The sequence below is a fragment of the Anguilla rostrata genome, chromosome 18 (genome assembly GCF_018555375.3).
Source record: "Anguilla rostrata isolate EN2019 chromosome 18, ASM1855537v3, whole genome shotgun sequence".
Taxonomy (NCBI): Eukaryota; Metazoa; Chordata; class Actinopteri; order Anguilliformes; family Anguillidae; genus Anguilla; species Anguilla rostrata.
Genome location: NC_057950.1, coordinates 18,068,282 through 18,088,551, shown reverse-complemented (window position 1 = coordinate 18,088,551; position 20,270 = coordinate 18,068,282). Strand labels below are relative to the sequence as shown.

The window sequence follows — 20,270 nt, the reverse complement described above, 5'->3', positions numbered from 1 at the left end:
CTGGTCCTGGAGAGCCGATGTGAGCTAATTGGCTGTATACACCAACGCCGGTTCACCCGTAGATTAGATCACAGAGAAACGTTTCATATAGGGACTCAAGAACAGTCGTCACTGTCATTCATGCACCTATCAGGAAATGTAGCTAAGACGGCAGATGGCATAACTTTTTGGGCTAATTAAGTCATTAAGACCAGAAGTTGGCATGAAAACCAGAAACAGACATGGCCCTTGTCGCTCACCACTGGTCTAATTGTTCTTTTAAAAAATTTTTATTGCCTGTCTGAACCAGCTGTAATCCCAACTAATAATGTCGAGTTATTGTGTTATATCACTTCCCATTTAAATCAATGTATTTTTACTTATAATTACCCCTTTACAGTGGGATTAGCACAGAGTGCATTAGCGCCGAGTAGTTCATTCATAACTACTTTTTCAAGTGTTTTAAATACAATAATAACACAACATATTCAAAATGAAACTCTGTTCAAACTGATACATCATGGTGGCATTTCCTTCATTTCATACACTCAGGATAACCTCACTGAGATTGCGTGGCTATATTTTAACTGCAAAAAATAAAAAAAATAGAAAAATTATAATAAAACAATGTATACATAACTTTTTTTAATGAATGTGCTGAGCTGTATTTGGCAATTTGACAGCAGGACAGGTAATGGCACCTTAGAGCTGAAACAGAATGACACACAAATGGTGAAGCTGATGCAGGTCTGTTTGACTGAACAGTTGAGGTGGGGGGAGGGGGGGCACATCAGGGATCTCTGTAAGAATGTTAGAGTCATTTTTCTGTAAGTTTTTTTTTTTTTACCAGGATGTTAAATGCAACGCCATAATACTCTAAGCAAAAGATGACAGGAATGAAATCCAATGACTTACATAAACCATTATGTCATTGAACACAAATAGCGATACACAGCTGATAAGACAGTCTGGGATGAGTGAGATAATGCCAAAAATAATGTTTTTTTGATATCTTTCAGCAGTTTTATCACATTCACATCACAAAACCTCTTGGAGCAGTGAGAAAATGTTATGTAATTCAGAAGAAGCACTCTTCCTATATTTAATTTAATAATTAATTTAAATAAATATTCCTTTTCAAATATGCATTTAAGCATTGCTTCCTTTCTCCAATACAATGTGCTCTAATTAAAAAAAGAGATCAATTGTTTAATGTTCTAGGAAAGTTTTAATTAAATATTGTCCCTGTGCCGTTCATTTTATGGAACATCTATGATAGCAACTTTGCACGTTTTTATACAAATATCTGATCTCACTAGTCAGGCAAGTGTTTCATATTCATTTGCAATGTTCCAACTGTATGGTGTGTTCTGTATTTACTATATATCCATGCAGAACCATAAATCATGAAACATTGTCTGGTATAGTAATTTTCGGCATTAATTTTTTTAATGCATATGCGCCTTCGAGTGGCATCATAAGCTCCTTTTTAGCATAAAAAACTAATACTTTTTTATTGCATTTCTAAGTTGTTCACTAAACCTTAAAACTTTTTAATTACAAAATGCAAAGGTCAATTATTTTCACCTTCATCCTTATATGATAAAATATATTGCAATCATTTCTGCTTATGAGAGGCAAACTTACAGTTGTTTCATCACTGATTATAATTTTTTAGTTTTTTAATGCCTGCACTGTGACAAGCAGGACACCCTGTTATCACATGCCATTAAAATGGTCTGCCAGCAGTAATCTCGCAGAAGGATTCGAATCAATTGTGCTCTCCAGGTCAGAAAGCCACTCCACATATAGGAGCACATTTCCATAAGTGCTGCCTTCTTATCCAGCCAGATTTTTATTGCACGTGATCATGGATGCATTTAGATTTTTCTTTTCTTTATTCTGCACGGCCTGAGACAGGATGTCTGAAGGCGGTGAGGCTTTTGAAGTTCCTCTTGGTATAGTTAGTGTGCAGGCTGCAGTTTGTGTGTGCCGTGCCAATTCGGCGCCCCCCAGTTCCCCTTGAGTTCACGCCCTTGAGAAATGTCAGACGTCAGATCTGGCAGCTCTGCGGAGCAGTGCCGCATCACACCCGAAAAAGATCCATCACCACGCTTCTGATCTGACTGGGGCTGGGTTCTGTGTGTGTGTGTGTGTGTGTGTGTGGGTGTGTGTGAGTGTGTGTGTGTGTGTGTGTGTGTGTGTGAGTGTGTGTGGGGGTGCGTGTGTGTTTGTATGTGTGGGTGTGTGTGTGTGTGTGTGTGTATGGGTGTGTGGGTGCGTGCATTCATTTGTGTTTGTGCACGTGTGCGTAAGCATGTTTCCACATGTATGTAACCCCTTACACTCTGATGAACTTACCCCATGCCCTTTTTCCTACATACCCACTGCTATTGTGTCACCACCAGGTTAAGAGATACGATGTACATACTACAATGAACAGAATACCACCCTTATGTTAGTAAAATAGATAAATAAATGCATAAATCAAAGAGCAGCTAGCTTGATTACAGTAAAAACGCAGACACCATAACGGTTCTGTACAGCGTTGTGTTTGCACTGGCAGTGCTGTTAGCGTGATGGGTGGCAGGGAGAGGAACTGCACCAACCCTGACCACAGAAAGAGCGCGGAGCTCGGGGGCACGAGGAAGTAAAACGCCGCTGCAGACAGCCTTTCCGCCCCCTCCGCTCCGCGATGAGCCTGGGCCGGCCCACCCAGGCCGCGCGGATTTAGGCCGCGATCAGTCACGTGACAGCTCTGCTGCAGAGGACGTCAGACTTCACAGGGCTTCACACCGCTCGCGGCTCGCGGCTCCATCCAAACTGTCTAATCCCTTTCGTTCTCCGGCAGGAAAAAGCACCTGACGCTTTTCAAATTGGAGACATCTCCTTTAAGCATTAGCGCGCGGTAAAACGGCATCTAATTATCCTGCGCTAACGTCTCACGACTTCATACTGGGAAGAAGCGCAGTTTACATTGTGAGGCTTTGTTTGTTAAATTTCCACAGAGGGGCCCGTCCAGTTGTCAGGCCTCCTGGTGGGTGCGATGCCGTGCCTTGTTTGTACCTTTTGTTTGTTAGCTATTTGGTAAGAGAGAAAAAAATGCAGTCATGCACAGCAGAAGTCATGAGAGCGGAGCCAGCATTCAGAACAAAACAAAATAAACAAACTTGCTGAAAACCCCGCAGATGAAGGCGAATGCATCCCAATGACAGCACCACAGTGGAGTGACCTCTACCGCGCACCGCTTAAAAGCCTGGACAAGCTCTTTTTTTGAAAGGATGACGCCGGTTATTATTTTTTGCCCTACTGAAAACCCTCTTCACCTTGTCCTCCTCTCAATTAAAACCATCCACTACATCTGCAGCACTTCACATGCTGTGGCCTGTGCCCAAATAAAGCAGCAAGATATAACATCGCACACACAAATGGACTGCGTAGGTGGCACTGGCCTGAGATCTCCAGACACAGCGTTCAATACTCAGCCAAAACATCAAAACCTTTGGCATTCAAAACCTATACCAATACTTACTAGGCGGGAGGGCGGACATGGACTTCCTGACTTAGAGACCACTTCAGTGAAAGGCACAACCTTGCCCGAAATGTGATTTTCATTCCTCTGACATCACCCCAGCAGGACAGAAAGGATTTAACTTAAAACCCTACAATCAGCGTCTGAGTGCTGTCTGCACACGCGTTAGACCATAGCAGTTAATGGCAGATTACCCAGATTGCCTGAAAGGCTCGACAGAGATAATGAATGCTCTGGATGAGATGTGGGCACAGATTAGGTCTAATTCATTTGCTCCGAAAATAGTCTTGATATCACCCTCCTCCCTTTCCCGTCGCCAGCTGTCTTCTGGAAGCCCTTTCAGCCTGTACCAAAAAACACCTGCTGACAACATGCTCCAGTACCATAATTAATGCAATCTAACAGTTCATCTTAAGGAGCGTGCCTCATCTAGTGAAGAGGCAGTCAAGGAAGAGGCATTTCTGAAGTCTACAGACAGCCTGACGTGGATAAATCCGTGTTCGGTTGGGTGGAATTTAACCTTTCGACATCAGTGGGAGCTCACCACCCTGCTTGTTAAAATTTGAACACTCTGAATCACCTAGCACTGAGGTATGTCTGCATATGCCATTCATGTGAGTCAACGGGTTGCATATAGCAATGTGTACTCAACACCGCCAGGAGGCAATAGATAAAAGAATAAGCCGAATGTGCACAAGGAATTAGCCTTTTTTTTCTAAAGTTGCCCACAGTATGTTTGACAGCACAAACAGTGAACTTTTAGATATAGATGAATGTTGAACTGCAAGTTTTTTTTCGCGGTGGGGGAAACAATCTGTCTCATTTCCACCATTGCTCCCTTTCTCATTCTGCAGTTAAAAATAAAATAAAAACATTTTGTATCAAAAGCTTTTACTCATCAATTCCCATTGTCTGCCTGATGAAGAATATATTCGTGGTAACATTTAGGCATAACCATTGGAAAATAGCAGTAATTAGATAGTAATTCTTTTTAAAACTATATGAATAATGAGGAATTCAGTCAGTGTTCTGGGGCATAATGGCAATCAATGCCAGGCAAGTCCAGCAGGGTCTTCCTCAAGGCCACTGCAAATACAGCCAACTACAGGAGACCAGATGGTTCCTCCGGACATTCAGCCTGGTCTGCCATGGAAGTTGGCTCTGAGTGGACACAGTCCAGAACCTCTCGCAACTATAAATATAGTGTCTTTGGGTAGGGGAGGGGTGGGGCGGAGGGGTTAGGCCAGCAAAAAGTTTCTAAATGCTGAGCCAATCACGTCACAGATTTGTGTCGCTAGGATACATTTCAGCTGCCGCATGGAGAGAACTTGAGAACAGAACATATGAATTAAGGATGTGCCATTCTTGATAAACGTTCTAGGTTATACAATACTAGAATCATGTATTTCTGACATCCTGTATGCTTAATCCACACCGCAACACTGACATTTTAACACCTAGCCAGTGCAACTAGGAATGCTGATGATAGTTCCGAACCAGATTTTTGTATGAACACACATCCTGCACTGGAAGACAAAGAAAGAAAAAAGGGAAAACATAATTAGTCTCTAAATTTAATTTAATCCATTTTGGAAAGTCTGTGGCCCTATGGCCTATCATCTTGCTAACTATATAGTCCCCTCAGGTTGCTAGTTAGATGGTACGGTCAGCTAAGTAACAACTAGCTAGTTAGAAAGATCAGCACAGACAGGTCTGTGGAAACCAGGAAATAACAGCCTCGTCCTTTGCTGTCGACTAGATTTTATTGCTCATTAGCTGAATATTCCTGATCAGACACACCTTCATCAGGCACACCCAATCAGATTAGTGTGCCAAGTCAAGGAAAGTCATATTTGTTTGACAGAGCTTGAGCCAAAGAGGGCTCAGAGACCAAAAAAACTACTGATCAACAAGCATTAGCTGCCTTCAGGGTGTAGTGGGAGTAAGGTACACTAATACATGGACTTCTAAATGGCGTAAAAGATCTAAACACCAACATTCCCTGCACATTGATCTGTTAGCACGGAACTTTGTACTGTACAAAATACAGCACTGCCATGAGTTTATTCAGCTGATCCACCAGTTCATTGTTTGAAAGGCAGTTTAATATCAGTGCGCACCGGCATGTTTGTTGTGAAGCCACTGTGCAGGGTATTTGAAATGCCTCAGTTATATTTGTTTCTCAGCTGGTGAGATGATGTGAGCATGATTCCTGAGTCTGTGAGGATAAGTCAGTCAAACTCTCTGACTCTTCTTCTACAGCTGCTGTATATTAATCCAGCTATCGCCAAGGAGACCCTCGCTTCGGAGAATCTGCCAGCTCTGGTTTACCAAATTGTCATTGCCGATACGGAAACATTCAGTCTGCAGGTAGTATCTTAATCAGCCAGTGACCAAGACCCATTAAACAATTCAATTTAGCTTCTGTCTGAAGCAAGCACCACGGCAGCTATTCCACAGCTGTTATTCCCTCATTGGGTATCCCCAAATGAACTGAGACAAAGTCTGTTTTTTTTTAGAAAATTACTCAAAATGCACAATAAAATAATAAGGCAGGAAGATGGTTATGTTCTTAGTTTAAAAAATTATGTTACTAAAAACATAATTTTACAAATTCTGGTGGAATGTTATTGATTTAGAAGCATAGTGCAATGTAACTGGGTTAAAAAAAAACATGAAAAATGTATCAATTCATCAATAATCAGTTAGTTCATAAAATGATGCCCTGCTTTAGCATTAAATGGCCCGACCGGTGCTATTTTGCCCGTACTGTGAGGAGGAGGGGAAGGAAAGGGCTCACAGCCTTGCAGAGTGTTTTTGCTCTCACCCCTGAGTGGTTTGGGTAAAGGGCTGTGGAGCAGGGGTGCCCAGGCCTGACTGCCGCCGACAGGAATGCTAATGAGCTCTGAAGAGCTCTGGATGCGTTGGGCCCATAAACTGCATGCGCACAGGCCTTTGGATAAGCTGGCAGCCCACAGGGCAGTGCTCAGGTCCCTGTGAAAGTTACGCTTCATCCATAAGGAAATCTTGATGTTATGTCCATATAAGTTTTTTTCTCCCACATTCCATAGTGTGGAATTATGTACATATATTATCAAAAAAGCATAAAAAATGACAATGACAATTCATATGACAACTATTTTGTCTGTTGTGTTTTCATTCAATATTTCTCATACATAAACAACCCATGACGTTGGCCCAAAACCACTTAAGGTTGAATACATGGATGCAAAACGAAACATTTTCCAAAACATTTTTGAACATTATTCATAAAGTTTCTTGCAAGTAAAACTTTCCTTTTTAAAAATAATTGTTAGCCATCTTTCCAAATGATAAGTGGTAGTTTGCAATTCTGTTGCTTTGGCAACATGAACAAATGGTTGTCATGCCAATAAAAAAAAGAAAAAAGAAAAGAGACACCGAGTGAGGGGAAAAAAGGGAGAAGGAGACAGACAGAGAGAAAAGTAGACGGGGAAGGAAAGAAAGAATGAGACAGAGGTGTTAAAGAGACACTGGGTGATGTGTGAAAGTGATAAAGCAATGAAAGGCAAGCATCTTTAGCTGCATCTGACCATCAGTCTGAGAGGGAGAGAACTTCCCTCTGTCTGCTGCCATTAGACAGAAAGAAAGAAAGGTGGAGAGCAAAGAGAATGGAGCTGTGGGGGAAGAAAGAGAGTGAGGAAGAGAAAGAAAAGGAGAGAGAGAGCGAAGACTGAGAATGCTGGCGCTCAGAGGCACCTAATCAGCTGATTTCCATCATTATTTCTCCAGCTCACCAGCAGCAGTGGTGGTGGTGTAAATGACTGGGCTGCTGACTTTACCACTCTGGTATAATCTATCACGGCCATCCGGCTGCGTCCGCCCTGGCTGCCGCTCATTTGCTGTGGTAACAAGACTCTGGAGCCTGGCCCCAGGGTGTCCAAACATGCATCCACCCTCCTCTGCAAATGGCTCTCTGCTCCAATAACGCTAAACCCATGCACCTCCTGCCCTAACAAGAACCCCCAGGATGGGCCCAAGTGGAACCGCTATTACCCAAGGCCAAATAACGAGTCAGCTTTTGTGTGTGTGTGTGTGTGTGTAGCACACAAACAAACAATGCAGTACACATTAAACAAAGTGGGTTGGCCTTTTCAAAAAAGAATAAATGGACAGCGGAGCTATAGCAGATTATCATAACAGGCTTGGTTAATTTCATAATTATTCTGCGTTAATGTGTCCCTAATGAGGCCTCGTAAGCAAAATGCATGGAGGATACCTGCTGCTCCTCATTAACAAGGCTTTGTTTCCGCTCCCTGAGATTAAAAAAAGGAGAAGAGAGAAGGTGTGCGTGAGTAATTGGGCCCGTCTGGTCTCCTGCGAGGCCGGGAACCCTGTGACTCACTTGCCTGATGAAGATGAATCTGATTGTGGGAGCCAACCGGGAGACGGCAGACGGGAGGGTGTCATTGGCCGATATCTATCAATGCCGGGAGAAAGCCGCATGCCTTGATCCATGACGGACAGCAACTCTTTGTGGGAGACGGAAAGGTTCATTGTGACTAGGGTGCCCAGGACAGTGCCCAGAAATGCAGCACTTGGCCCTTCTATACCACTGTTTCCTAACCTTTCTGAGCCCAAGGTACAATTAATGAGCAAACGCATTTTCTGTGACCTACACCTTATGGAAAACATAGCCTGACATACTGTATGTTCATACATGGAATTCAAAAGTATTTAGCATGTCAAATCAACTGCACCTACACTGCATATTTCAGTGCAGGTAACATGTGCACTGTTGGATATGACTGGTGTGAACCTTAATAAATCGAGATTACAGCAAGTTATTTATGTGATCTTGTGACCCACCAAAGATTCTATATGTACACATGCCAGCTGGCCAAGGACAGTACTTTCAAGAGCCTCCTGTTGCACCGAAACCCACCTCTCAGGTCATCAGCGGGTCCTGATGCCCAATTTAAGACCAATCTCAGTGGATCACTGAAGAGTGCTGTGTCCTGGCCCCGCACAGCTGCATTCCGTTTCCTTGCATGGCTGCGGCACCACTTCACCGCCTGAATCATCCAATCATCGTCATCACCAAGCCAGGTTTCCCCCACGTCCCAACCTCAGGGCTGGAGAACCTGCTGGAACTCAATCTGATTGCATGAAATGAGGCCTTAGAAACGAGAAGTAATTGGCCAATCAGAGTAATCGCATGGTTAAGAGCGAGCGTGAGATTAGAGCCAACAGTCATTTAAAGAGGCGCCTCAATGTGAGCGCTTTGTGTAGCAGCTTCCTGTTTCTGACACGCTGACAGGAAACCCTGATTTTTTCCCCTGCCAATTCACTGTGCACAATTCTCACAAACTGCTTGTTTCTCTAGCCACCTAATCAGTTTTTAAAAGAGCCATTGTCATGCAACGGGAGACAGGTTATATGTTATCAAATAAACTTAGATTTTGTTTTGAAACCTAAGGGGGGACTTAAGCTAGCAGTGGCGTCCTAGCCTCTCACCAGAAACCTGCAGATAATCAGCTGTTATCAGCGGGCGATCAGCAGCCCCCCTGCACCAGAGAGGCTGGAGAGTGACATGCCTCAGCTGCCCTGCTCCCTGCCTCAGCTGCCCAGCTCCCTGCCCCAGCTGCCCAGCTCCCTGCCCCAGCTGCCCTGCATCCTGCCTCAGCTGCCCTGCTCCCTGCATATGTGCTGGTGGTATAAGGGTGGTGTGAGAGTGTAATTCAACTGCCAATCCCAAAAGAGGATAACATGAATACTATCACTAGAGCACACACTGGTAGTACTCTCATTAGAACCCATACTGGTAATACTCTCAATAGAACACATACTGGTCATGCTCTGACAGAGCGCACACTGTTAATGCTCTGACAGAACACACACCGGCAATGCTCTCAATAGAGCACACACCAGTAATTCTCTCAATAGGATATAGACTGATAAAGCTTCTATAGAGCACACAGGTAAAGCTCTCTAGAAGAGCATTATCATTATCAGAACACACAAAGCTCCGATTGAACATGCAGGCAATGTTCTTGTTCTCATAAAGCATACAGCCTGGTAGTCTGTAAGGGAAGCAGGGAAGTAACCCTGGGTGCTTACTTGTCTGTACCTGAGCTGCAAATGAATTTCCCCTCAAAGCCCCTTTCATAAATTAATAAGCAGCGGGACTACTCTCCAGGCCCCAGAGTGAAGATGAGATACCCAGCTGGTCACAGCGTCCACTGCTGCCACAGGGAAATATGTTTTAATCAGTTTGATTAAAGCAAAATATGAGACATCATTAATTATTAAAATGACCTGTGGGGCTTTTTTGTAGTATTTACCAAACAGTAAACAGAGGTTTGACTAGGGTAGATATGGCTACTTTTCATTTAAATCCCTTTAATTAAAAGGGGGGAAATATTTGATAAAACAGTTAGGCTGAGATAATGCAGTGCTTGCTGAATGTTATTTATGTATTTATTTATTATATTATACACATGCTTTTGTGGTGAGCTGGGGCTGCCCAAAGCATTTTACTTGTCTGCAGATCGGTTGAAGTGCACTCTGCCTGGGTCTCCTCAACAGCGCCCCCTGTGGGTAATGAGGGGAGTTCAGTCAACACATCTAACAGTTTTCAGACCCGAAATGAGAGTTCTGTTCCTCACAACAAGAAAGTAACCTTGGCTAGTTATCATTCTTCTTTTATTAGTCAGTTTAACTACATTACATTACATTTTGACATTTAGCAGATGGTCTTATCAAGAGTGACTTACACAGATTGCATTTTTATTTATAATCCATTTTTACAGCGGGATATATACTGAAGCAATTCAGGTTAAGTTCTTTGCTCAAGGGCACAACAGCAGTGCCCCAGCTGAGAATGAAACACAAAACCTTTGAACTACAAGACCAATTGCCTAACCATTACACTAAACTGCTGCCATTTATACATCACGATTTGTAGTAAATTGGTTTGGGTTCATGACAATGTTGCCGCTCTGACTAAATACGACTTCATACCTCATTTCTATGATATATGACAATGTAACACAATTGTATACTATATTGCCAAAAAGTACATGGTCTTACAAATAATATATTTTAAAGACACCATAAACACCTATAGCAAACTTTTATATTGCCATGCCGTATGGACAAACCCACATTTCCATGGATGGATCATTAAATAAAGGACACTGTCGTATGCACATGAGAAATAAAAGCTCCTCTTCTCCTTCAGTCACTGGATCCTTCATTACCTTATTATACAGGGTCTTTTGTGTGATGGCTGATTAAGTTTCCTTGTTTCAATGACGATCTTTAACTTTTTTTAATGAGATGGCGCAGCTTGTCCTCTCTGTCTCCCTGCCCTGGCGAACTCAGATTTCACAATTACCTCCCGGTGTCAGACAGGTAACCATCTCTAATGCAGTTTAAATTGCACCTTCATGAAGAGCCTTATGTAAGAGCTGTCAGTCACTGTCGACCCTCATGCCCAATACTCTGTTGGAAAGAAGGCTGACACAGTGATTGACATTCCTCCTCTATCTCTGGAGAACCTCCTCTGCGCTCGGGAGTCTGGCCTTGTCTGTGACTTGCTAAAGAGGGAAACGCATTCGCTCGTCTTCAATCACAGCGCAAGTCACTGTGGAACGAGTGGGATATCAGAAATTAATTTTTCTTTCTGTTTTCTTTGCAGATGTCCCTCAGATGGGCCGCCTCTCTTCCTCACCCAGTTCCTCCTCCTCCTCCTCCTCCACTGTACCTGTGGCCTCAGTCTTCACACGGCATACTCACCTGGTTTGATCTCAAGGAATCAACATCAATACAGGAGCGCCTGTTTCTGCTATAACCCCCATCTGTACTCTCAGTTGCCTACACGCCCTCTGCCCGTCTGCACCTTCACTATCCTCTCCTTCTTCTGCTTATTTTCTCCCTCTGTCTTCATAGCTCCACCCTCTCCACCTTTCTATCTTCTGTATTGTTCTGTCTTCTCACACGCTCTTCTCTCTCCCTCTTACTCCCTCTCTCTCTCATCTCTCTCTCTCTCTTACTCTCTCTCTCTCTCTCTCTCTCTCTCACTAGCTCGTCTCTCTCTCATCTCTCTCTCTCTCACTCTCCTCTCTCTCTCATGGCCTGCCTCCTTGCGTCTGTGTTCTTCCTGGTTCTGCAGACGTACGCGGCCTCCCCGCCCCCAGACCACACCCCCAGGGGGGAAGGGCCAGGGTCTGAGTCCTTGAACCTCCTGGCGAATGAGACAGAAGAATACGCTCCGCTGGTGGGGCCCCCGGGGACCAGCAAACGGGTCCCACAGAGTATCATCATCGGGGTCCGCAAGGGGGGCACACGGGCCCTGCTGGAGATGCTGGATATCCACCCGGACATCGTGGTGGCCGCCACCGAGGTGCACTTCTTCGACTGGGACGAGAACTACGCCAAGGGCCTGGACTGGTACCGGAACCTGATGCCCTTCTCGTTCGAGCAGCAGATCACGGTGGAGAAGACGCCGGGCTACTTCACCTCGCCGCTGGCCCCGGAGCGGATCCGCCGGATGAACGGCTCGGCCAAGCTGCTCCTCATCCTGCGCGACCCGACGGAGCGCGTCATCTCCGACTACACCCAGGTCTACTACAACCGCCTGGAGAGCCGCAAGCCCGTGCAGGTCATCGAGGACGTGCTGGTCCGCAACGGCGCCCTCAACACGCGCTACAAGGCCATCCACCGCAGCCTGTACGACGTGCACATGCGCGGCTGGCTGCGCCACTTTCCGCTGGAGCAGATCCACCTGGTGGACGGGGACACGCTGATCCGGGACCCGCTGCCCGAACTGCAGAAGGTGGAGCGCTTTCTACGCCTGCCGCCCAGGATAACGGCCTCCAACTTCTACTTCAACCAGACCAAGGGGTTCTACTGTATCCGTAGCGACGGGCGGGAGCGCTGCCTGCACGAGTCGAAGGGCCGGCCGCACCCCGTGGTGAACGGGACCATCCTGCAACAGCTGCGCTGCTACTTCCAGGAGCACAACCGCAACTTCTACAGGATGGTCAAGCGCTCCTTTGACTGGCACTAGGGTGGCCACGCCCACTCCTGGGCTGGGGTAAAGGGAGGAGTGGGGGAATACTGGTATAATGTGGTCCCTTCCCTGGGGGGGGGCAGGGGTCGCAGGGAGTTTTGGGGGAGAAGCACTTTACAATCGACAGCCCCAAATCTCCTTAAAGATGCCTTTAATGCTCTCATGTCAACAGGACAGTTTTATATTAAAAACAGAGAGACATGAACTCGGCGAAGTCGAAGGCTGAGTGTTAATTCTCTGTGCTGTGCGTGAAAAGCGATGCAGGTAACTGCAGCCAAAATTTGTGAAACTTCGAACATTTCGTTTTTTTTCCCTTTTTGTTTGATATTCTTGTATTTAATAAATGGTTCTGCTTTAAATGTAAATGCGAGCCGAGAGACGGGTGTTTTTTTACATCTCTGAATGGAAGTGGGCCGCAGCAGACAGTCAGAAAAGCCTTTGAATCGTGGGGTGGTAGCGAGAGCAAAATGAATGCGGGGAACTTGTTGCCCTGAAGCAGCAGTTTAGCATAACGGGACTGACTAATGGGCTCGGACACTGTACTCAGTGCCTGCAGCGGAAGAACTCAACCCGCACCAGTCAGCAGAGCGATATCTGGAACGACACCTCGGCCCTCCCCTTCCTTTCATTTCCCATCCAGCGCCGGAACCTTGAAGTGCGTTCTGAGCCCGGCGGCGGGATCCAGAAACAGAAAAGCGCGGATGAGTCAGAGAACCGCCGCGAGCCCGTAACCATGACAACACCGCAGGCACCGCAGATGCCGCCGGGCGCTCAGCTCACACCTTACACACGGAGAGTAAGCGATGCCCGTGCGCCGTAATTATTCCCGCTGTATTTATTTAGCGTGCTGACAGCTTTCCTCAGCGCATGTAACATAATGTTAGATAATGCACTGCAGTGTGCAAACTGTGGACAAGACAGCACATACAGCCCATGCACAGGCGCTTAACTAGATATCCCACATCTACCGAGAGGTCCTACATACTTATAAAGTTCATACTGTTTGCCAAACTGCTGAAGCTAAGCAGTGTTGTGCTTGCTCAGTGCCTTGGGGGTAGACCTGAGAAAGCTGAGCTGGCCAGTAGGGAGCGCCATTCCCTCTTGACCAAGTGAAATCCACCTGCCCACCAAAAACTCAACTTTCCGTTTGCACTTTGATTTGACAGTTACAGTTTAAAGCAAGAATGACACAAAGTAAAAAAAAAATCATTAAAGACAAACCTCCACTACCAAGGCTGACACCCTGGGCCAGATACCTTCATCATATTGACACGCCCACTGAAAGGGGGCCATTTAAAATTCTATTTCAAAAAGGTGCAAACCATTTTGATTATACAGCCCATTCAAGTACATGATAAATGATAAATCTCAAAGTACAATGGCTATTGAACTCATCTCTGGGGAACCATATTTGTTTCTTCTCGAGACTTATGTTAACCTAATGTATCTGATCTGCATATCCATTGGCCACATCACATAACACATAAACACTTCCTCCCGATCGCGTGACATTTTGTTTTACTTCAGCTCAGCGTGTGACGCTATCTCTTTACCTGGCGTGTTTCGATTGGTCAGGAGCCACACGTGCCCTCAGAAGGTTCCTCTACAGCCCAGCCAATCCGAGTGGTGCCCTCAGCCTTGCACTTGTGGGGACGAGTCCCCCTCATGTTGTTAATCTCCGTGTCTGTCTGCAGATGAGGGGCGGGAGTGTTTGCGCCTTTCTGTTTCCCCGCTCTCGCCCTCGGGGGGGGTACGAGTCTGCTGCTTCCCACGCAGCGCCCCGCGGGGGGGTGAATGAGAATTTGGCGACTTCAAAGTAAGCTGTTCCCTTTGAATCTGGAGCGCATGAGAGCACAGGAGCCGGGTTGACAGAGGGTCACGACAGAGAACCAGAGTGGCAGAATTTCTCAGCGTTTGAATCTGCATGTGATGCATTTCATGCGACGTATAGCGCAAATGCTAATGGAAAAAAAAGTTGAAGTTGAATGACGTATAAACATAGGCAGAGAACACTCCACTACACTGCTCAGTTAATATTGCTGGCTAACAGCACTGTGTGTGTGTGTGTGTTTTTGTGTGCGATTGTATTATGTGTGTGTGCAGTACTTTGATGTCAGGGTTTCTTATCAGCCCCACACATGCAAAAATATATAGTAAACAACAATATATGGTAAAAACGTATGGAGAGCACAATAGGATACTGAGAGGTAACTCCAAGTGAGTATGGAAGTTGGGCTCTGAGAAGTTGGTGCTAAGGCATCTGAGGGACAGGTGGTTGTCACGTGCACATATCACACACACAGATGGCCACAGTCCCCAGGCCCCAGGCCCTGGCCCCTAACATACTGTGCTGGTCTGTGTACAACCTCGCTTGCTACAACCTCGCCCTGATTCCAGCTTAATCCAACCCCCTCAACTCCTGGCCCCAAGCTTGTCTATTTGAATTCCGGTGAAATGTGTCAGCTGGAATTCTTCTCCTCTCCTTCCGTGCCCATTGCTTAAGGACCCAGACTGATTACTCAGCTGCAGAAATTATCTCGAATCGTACGCATGGCAAACAAAACCATGACATATAAACACCAATTACCACAGCAAGGAGCAAAAAGGGAAGCTGAAGTAACTAACCGGGTCTCCCTCCCTCCCTCCCTCTCCCTCTCTCATATACTCACACACACTCACTCACTCACTCACTCTCCATCTCTTCATCAACCTTCCTCTCACCCTGTCTTTCATCCTGGCCTTCATTAACACAGACATCCCCTTGGAGCAGAAGCCAGAGAAGGTGAATTAATATCAGTTGATATCTGACTCAAAGCTTCAACCTTCATTTTGCCCTGTGTCAGAGGCTCCTCCCACCGGCGAGATGTTCCTTTCACCTGATTGGCTCTGACAATAACATGTCATCTCAGGTGTGCTTTCTCTGATTCTCTCCGAAGCGCTCTTGATATGAGTCATTAGAGCTTGTGTGGCTTTTGCAACTTTCCAAAATGAGGGAACTGTTTATCTCGAAGATTAGAAGGGGTTCCCCATCCCCTGGCAGAACCCCAACTCTCCTCACACCAACCATTAAGACAAAAACTGATTAGCTCTACGGCACAAGTCAAAATGCAATAGGATGCCAATTTTGCTACACAGGATTTTGGTGACCTTACACAGAGCTTACACTGCGCTAACAAATGAAACTGGGCCAATGTTTTTTTAAACACGTTTTGATTGCAATTATGCTTTTTGTTGTTTAGCCGTTGTATAAGTGGGGTGCCCTGTGCTGAGGCAAACTGCCTGAGGCGAATTTACTACCTCCATCAACTGTAATGAAAACACACGTTTCAAAATATGCTATTCCATTGCTAAGGAAAGGTTTTGGTAGTACAACAGGATTTTTCCGCAAAATACTGAAATTCAAGGACGTGTGTGGCATTACAGCTACAAAATAAAATCAGTGTTTATTGGATTTCAGTGTAAATACCCAAGTTATATTGAAAGCAATGTATTAATCTTTAATCTTAGGTAGAAGAAAGTTGGCTAGACTGATCACCCTCCTGTGCTTACTCAATCCTCACATGCAGTCGAAAGGAGGAAAATAGTGTTTAATGTTTATGTGGTATTGTTCCTAGGTTTTAAAGCGCTTGCATCTGGATGTGATTCAATTTATGTCACAATAAATAATTTACTAATAAGTCTTCATTTCATTCAGAGAAACAAAATCATGTCATTCAAATCAAATTAAGCATTAAAAAATATATTATATTCCAACGTATATTCCACCAAAACATCAGATGACAATCATGAGTGACTGATACATTTTTTTATTAATTTATCTTTTTTTCAGTTTTGTACTATAAAGATGGGGAACTGAATCTACAAAAGTAGAGACATTTCCTACAAAATCATGAAAAATGTCGGTATTAATTACTTTTTATATGGAAATCTATTATAATAATTTCTTATTTGTTTGATTGCGGATTTTAGTTGTTGTATTTGCAATAAAAGTAGTTAAAATAAGTTCATTTTCAACAAAAACTGAATGATGTTTTAGGAAGTAAAATCTGACTAAATGTATATAAAGTACCAAATCTGCTAAACTCTTTCATACATTTTTTTAAAAGGCCAAGGAGGCACTTTAAACAACTTATAAAAGCATTACAAATTGCTGCCACTACATAAAAAAATTTTCAGACATTTTGAAAACCTAAAATGTCACTGACCCAGCTACACAGGCACAAGACCACTCTAAGGCAAAGCGTTTCCAAAAATGCTTTTCGCGTCAGTATCCAATGATCCCTGAGAGAACTAAATTATTCCCCATTGTCACCAATTCACAGTGGTCCTGCCCTGAGTCAACTCTTTCCTCATCATCTTTTAACTGTGAGGGGGTAAATAAACTGCGTCACACAGGTTATTGCTGTGTCAGTGCTGGCTTGATGTTGCTATGGGGTTCGTCAAATGCAGACTCTGTGAATCCAGTGGAAATGCTGAACCTGCATGGTAAAGTTGGATAAGTCGCCCTAGATAAGCGCGTCTGCTAAATGCCTATTATGTAATGTAATGAGGGGAGTTAGAGGAATGCTTAAATATCTGAATTAAAGGTAAATCATAATGATACGTCAGTTAAATGCTGCCTGCAGGAACTGCAACCCTCTACCTCAAGCACAGGAACATGCAGACACACAACTTAGACACACACAAACGCACGCATGCATGCACACACAATCACACACATGCACCCACGGTAAATATGTGAATGAAACCACAACCAGAGAACCTGAGTGACAGCCTCCTCCCACAGACGGCCAATTAAAGCCCAGCGCACAGAAAGGGCCTCATGCCTGTGATGAATGCCGTAACATCTTAGTAATGGAAGCGTGCCGAGCACACCCCCCCCCCCCCCTGTGAGGAACCTGGACTAACATCAATTACTCTAACCTTGAAGCTGGAAGCCAAGGGGAAAAAAAATGTTTTTCCAAGTGAAGTCAAGTGATGGTAGTCTGCATTTTACTGTACTGCTCAACATCTGAGCGCTAAGTGGGCTCTTGGGCTTTGCCTCTGATTAAAGAAATATCAGAGCTGCCTTAGCACGGCCCAGAGTGGGAGTTACATCAGCTCCAGCATCCGTACAGCCTGCGCTCTTTCATTACCTCAGCTAGCGAGCAAAACTCAGGCTCACCGCTCACTGCAACTCATGCATGGATGGTAGATTCCTTCAGGGTCTCAGCTCTGGTGTATCCAACCACTAGACAGCAGGCCAGGGGTCTGCATGTTACCCAGAAAGACCGACCCTTGACATCTGTTACACACACACACACACTACGTTTCTATTCCCTTCTCTGCCTTTGTTTCCTGGCTCTTCAGGCTTGCATCATGACACTTATTCGATTGTACCTTCGCATATCTCTAGCTCTAGTGGTGTTTGCTTAGCATGTAAAATGTTTGTCAGTAAGTCACATTAGCATGCTAAATGACAATAGTGTAATGTATTTGCTTTGGCTATTACTAGATACAGCCATTGCAGGGCATAGGAGCTGCATAAAAAGGGAGCTAGGTACAGAATGACTTGTGGGACAACACTGATTAAGCATCAGGCTAAAAATAACAATGCTGATATATTGTATAAGCTTGCACCAAAATTCTCCTCTCACCCAGGATGCAGGAGTGCCCCCTAGTGACAGGACAAGAGACAACTGATCTGAGTGCTCTGCTCCCTTCTTAGACCCTGAAATAACTCCAATATCCCAGCAAGCGGTTCCAACATTACTAAAAGGGTTACATGCGTGGTTCAACTCGGCTGTACACGGGATTAAATGCCTCTTGTCTCAGATGTAGGGCTGGAAAAACCTGACAGCATCTACAGAGGCTAAATTAGGCCACACATTATACAGTATCAAGTGTAACAAGTGTATCATAATATCCCTACATCATTGGCAGCATGGACAAGTGGAGCTGCGATTCTATAATTATTCCATCACTATCACTGTGGTGGTTTTGTGAAGGCAGAGGTGCAAGTCCCAGTTCCACCTAATGCCTCGAAACTCAGGCAGGATCATCCTGTGTTAACAGGGTAATCCTTTATCCTGAATCTACCTTTAAACCAGCAGGAGAGAGGATCATAAAAACTAAATTATTAAAAAACTGCTCTTTTTATGTCAATGTCCCTGTAGTTAAGCAGAAAGATCCGCCGTTTATAGGGAAGAGAGCTTCTCTCTCTCTCTCTCCCTCTGAAGGAACACAACATTAATTATAATCACCTTCTCGCCCTTCCCATCTCACTCGCTTTCTCTCACACACAAACAACAACAACCAGGCAAACTGAGATCTCTCTCCACATGGTATCTCACCAGCCTAAGTGTTTCCTCGTTAAAAAATGTCAAAAAGAAAACAGAAAGATCACTTCTTTGACTGTCTAATTTGGAAGATGAGATCAGACTGAGTCCTCAGCCACCATGCACACCTGACGGAACAGCACATAAACCATACGTCTGAGTACCACTGCCGTACATCTGCAAAACTCAAATCAAATCTCTCAACAAAGAAAAGCCTGCAGCCACAAATTATTGACTGATTATTTTCCTTTTTTAAATCCAGCATTTGCTCTGGCACAGCATAGAAGTGAACATTGCTTAAGTCAGAAGTTACAGAGTGCACTGTGACCCACTTGCAGCAGAGTAAGACACAGTGGCCTGTGGGCCACGTTGCTCTGGTCCTGGGGGACTGTGAAGAAGGCGAACTTTCTCAAGCTGCAAACGGCCAGCCGCTTCCTTGCAGTTTTTAATGAGCTCGGACACAAAGGGGCCGTTCCCTTCTTTCGCGGGGAAAGTACAGGAAGAGCAGATTTCGTTGACCACGCCACTGAACCCCCGCTGTGTTCTCCGCTCCTCTTGCCGATGTGCGGTCATTAAAAAGCAGCTCGCTGGGAGGGTTCGAGGATTCGGTTCGCTTCCAGCAGTGCAGACGTGACCGCTCGGGTGCCGTTAATGCCGAGCCGCTGGCCGGGGTACGCGCCCCATCGGGTGTGACCCAGGTGTGTGGTGACGGCGGTGTGCGGTACACTGTGAAAGAACTGGGCTTGTAACTTAAAAGGTTTCTGGGACGGTTCCCAGCAGCTGTTGTACCCTTGAGCAGGGCACTTAACCTGAATTTCTTCAGTGAAACATCTGACTGTATAAATGGACTGTATGTAAAACTAACCTGCCAAAGTCATCAGGATAACAGCATCTGCCACATGCCGTAATGCAGTGTCCAGGGATGGGATGGGAACCATAAATCAGAGGGAAGCTATTCTTGTATTTTTCACACTGGTGCCTTTATCACTGCAGAGAAGCTAGCACTGTTTTTTTTTTATCATGCTGAAAGATTTAAGACCTGTGTATTAAAAACAGGCCCTTACCTTCACAGGAGGGTTCACTTCGCTAAAGTGGGTTATGCAATAAACAATGGAAAGTACATTTTCAGAGGGAGCCCATTTTGTCGACCATAAACCAGTATCATCCTGGGACTGCTACGGAGATTCCTAATCTTTAAAATCCCAAACATATTTCTTGCCTGTCAACAGCAGTGTCCTTCAGCCGGAACACATAACAGAGAGGGTTCAATTTCATCCTTCAGTTAGAATGACCCTCCATACAACAGCTTCAGTTCTGACACCTACAGACCATTCAAAAGAGAGTGAGTTTTTCCCCCTTTATACCCAGGAAAGTGAAGAAGCCAGTC

At 44.9% G+C, this 20,270-nt stretch overlaps 1 protein-coding gene across 1 annotated transcript in view; it reads left to right on the top strand.

Moving 5' to 3' along the window:
* The window catches only part of hs3st1l1 (heparan sulfate (glucosamine) 3-O-sulfotransferase 1-like1), a 28,837-nt gene extending 15,906 nt beyond the window's left edge, over positions 1-12,931 (top strand). Inside the window, exon 2 of the mRNA XM_064317693.1 lies at positions 11,193-12,931. Within this exon, the coding sequence (XP_064173763.1) occupies positions 11,625-12,563 (939 nt within the window). The 5' untranslated portion in view covers positions 11,193-11,624 and the 3' untranslated portion in view covers positions 12,564-12,931. The remainder of the gene's footprint in view (positions 1-11,192) is intronic.
* Positions 12,932-20,270: the final 7,339 nt, after the last annotated feature.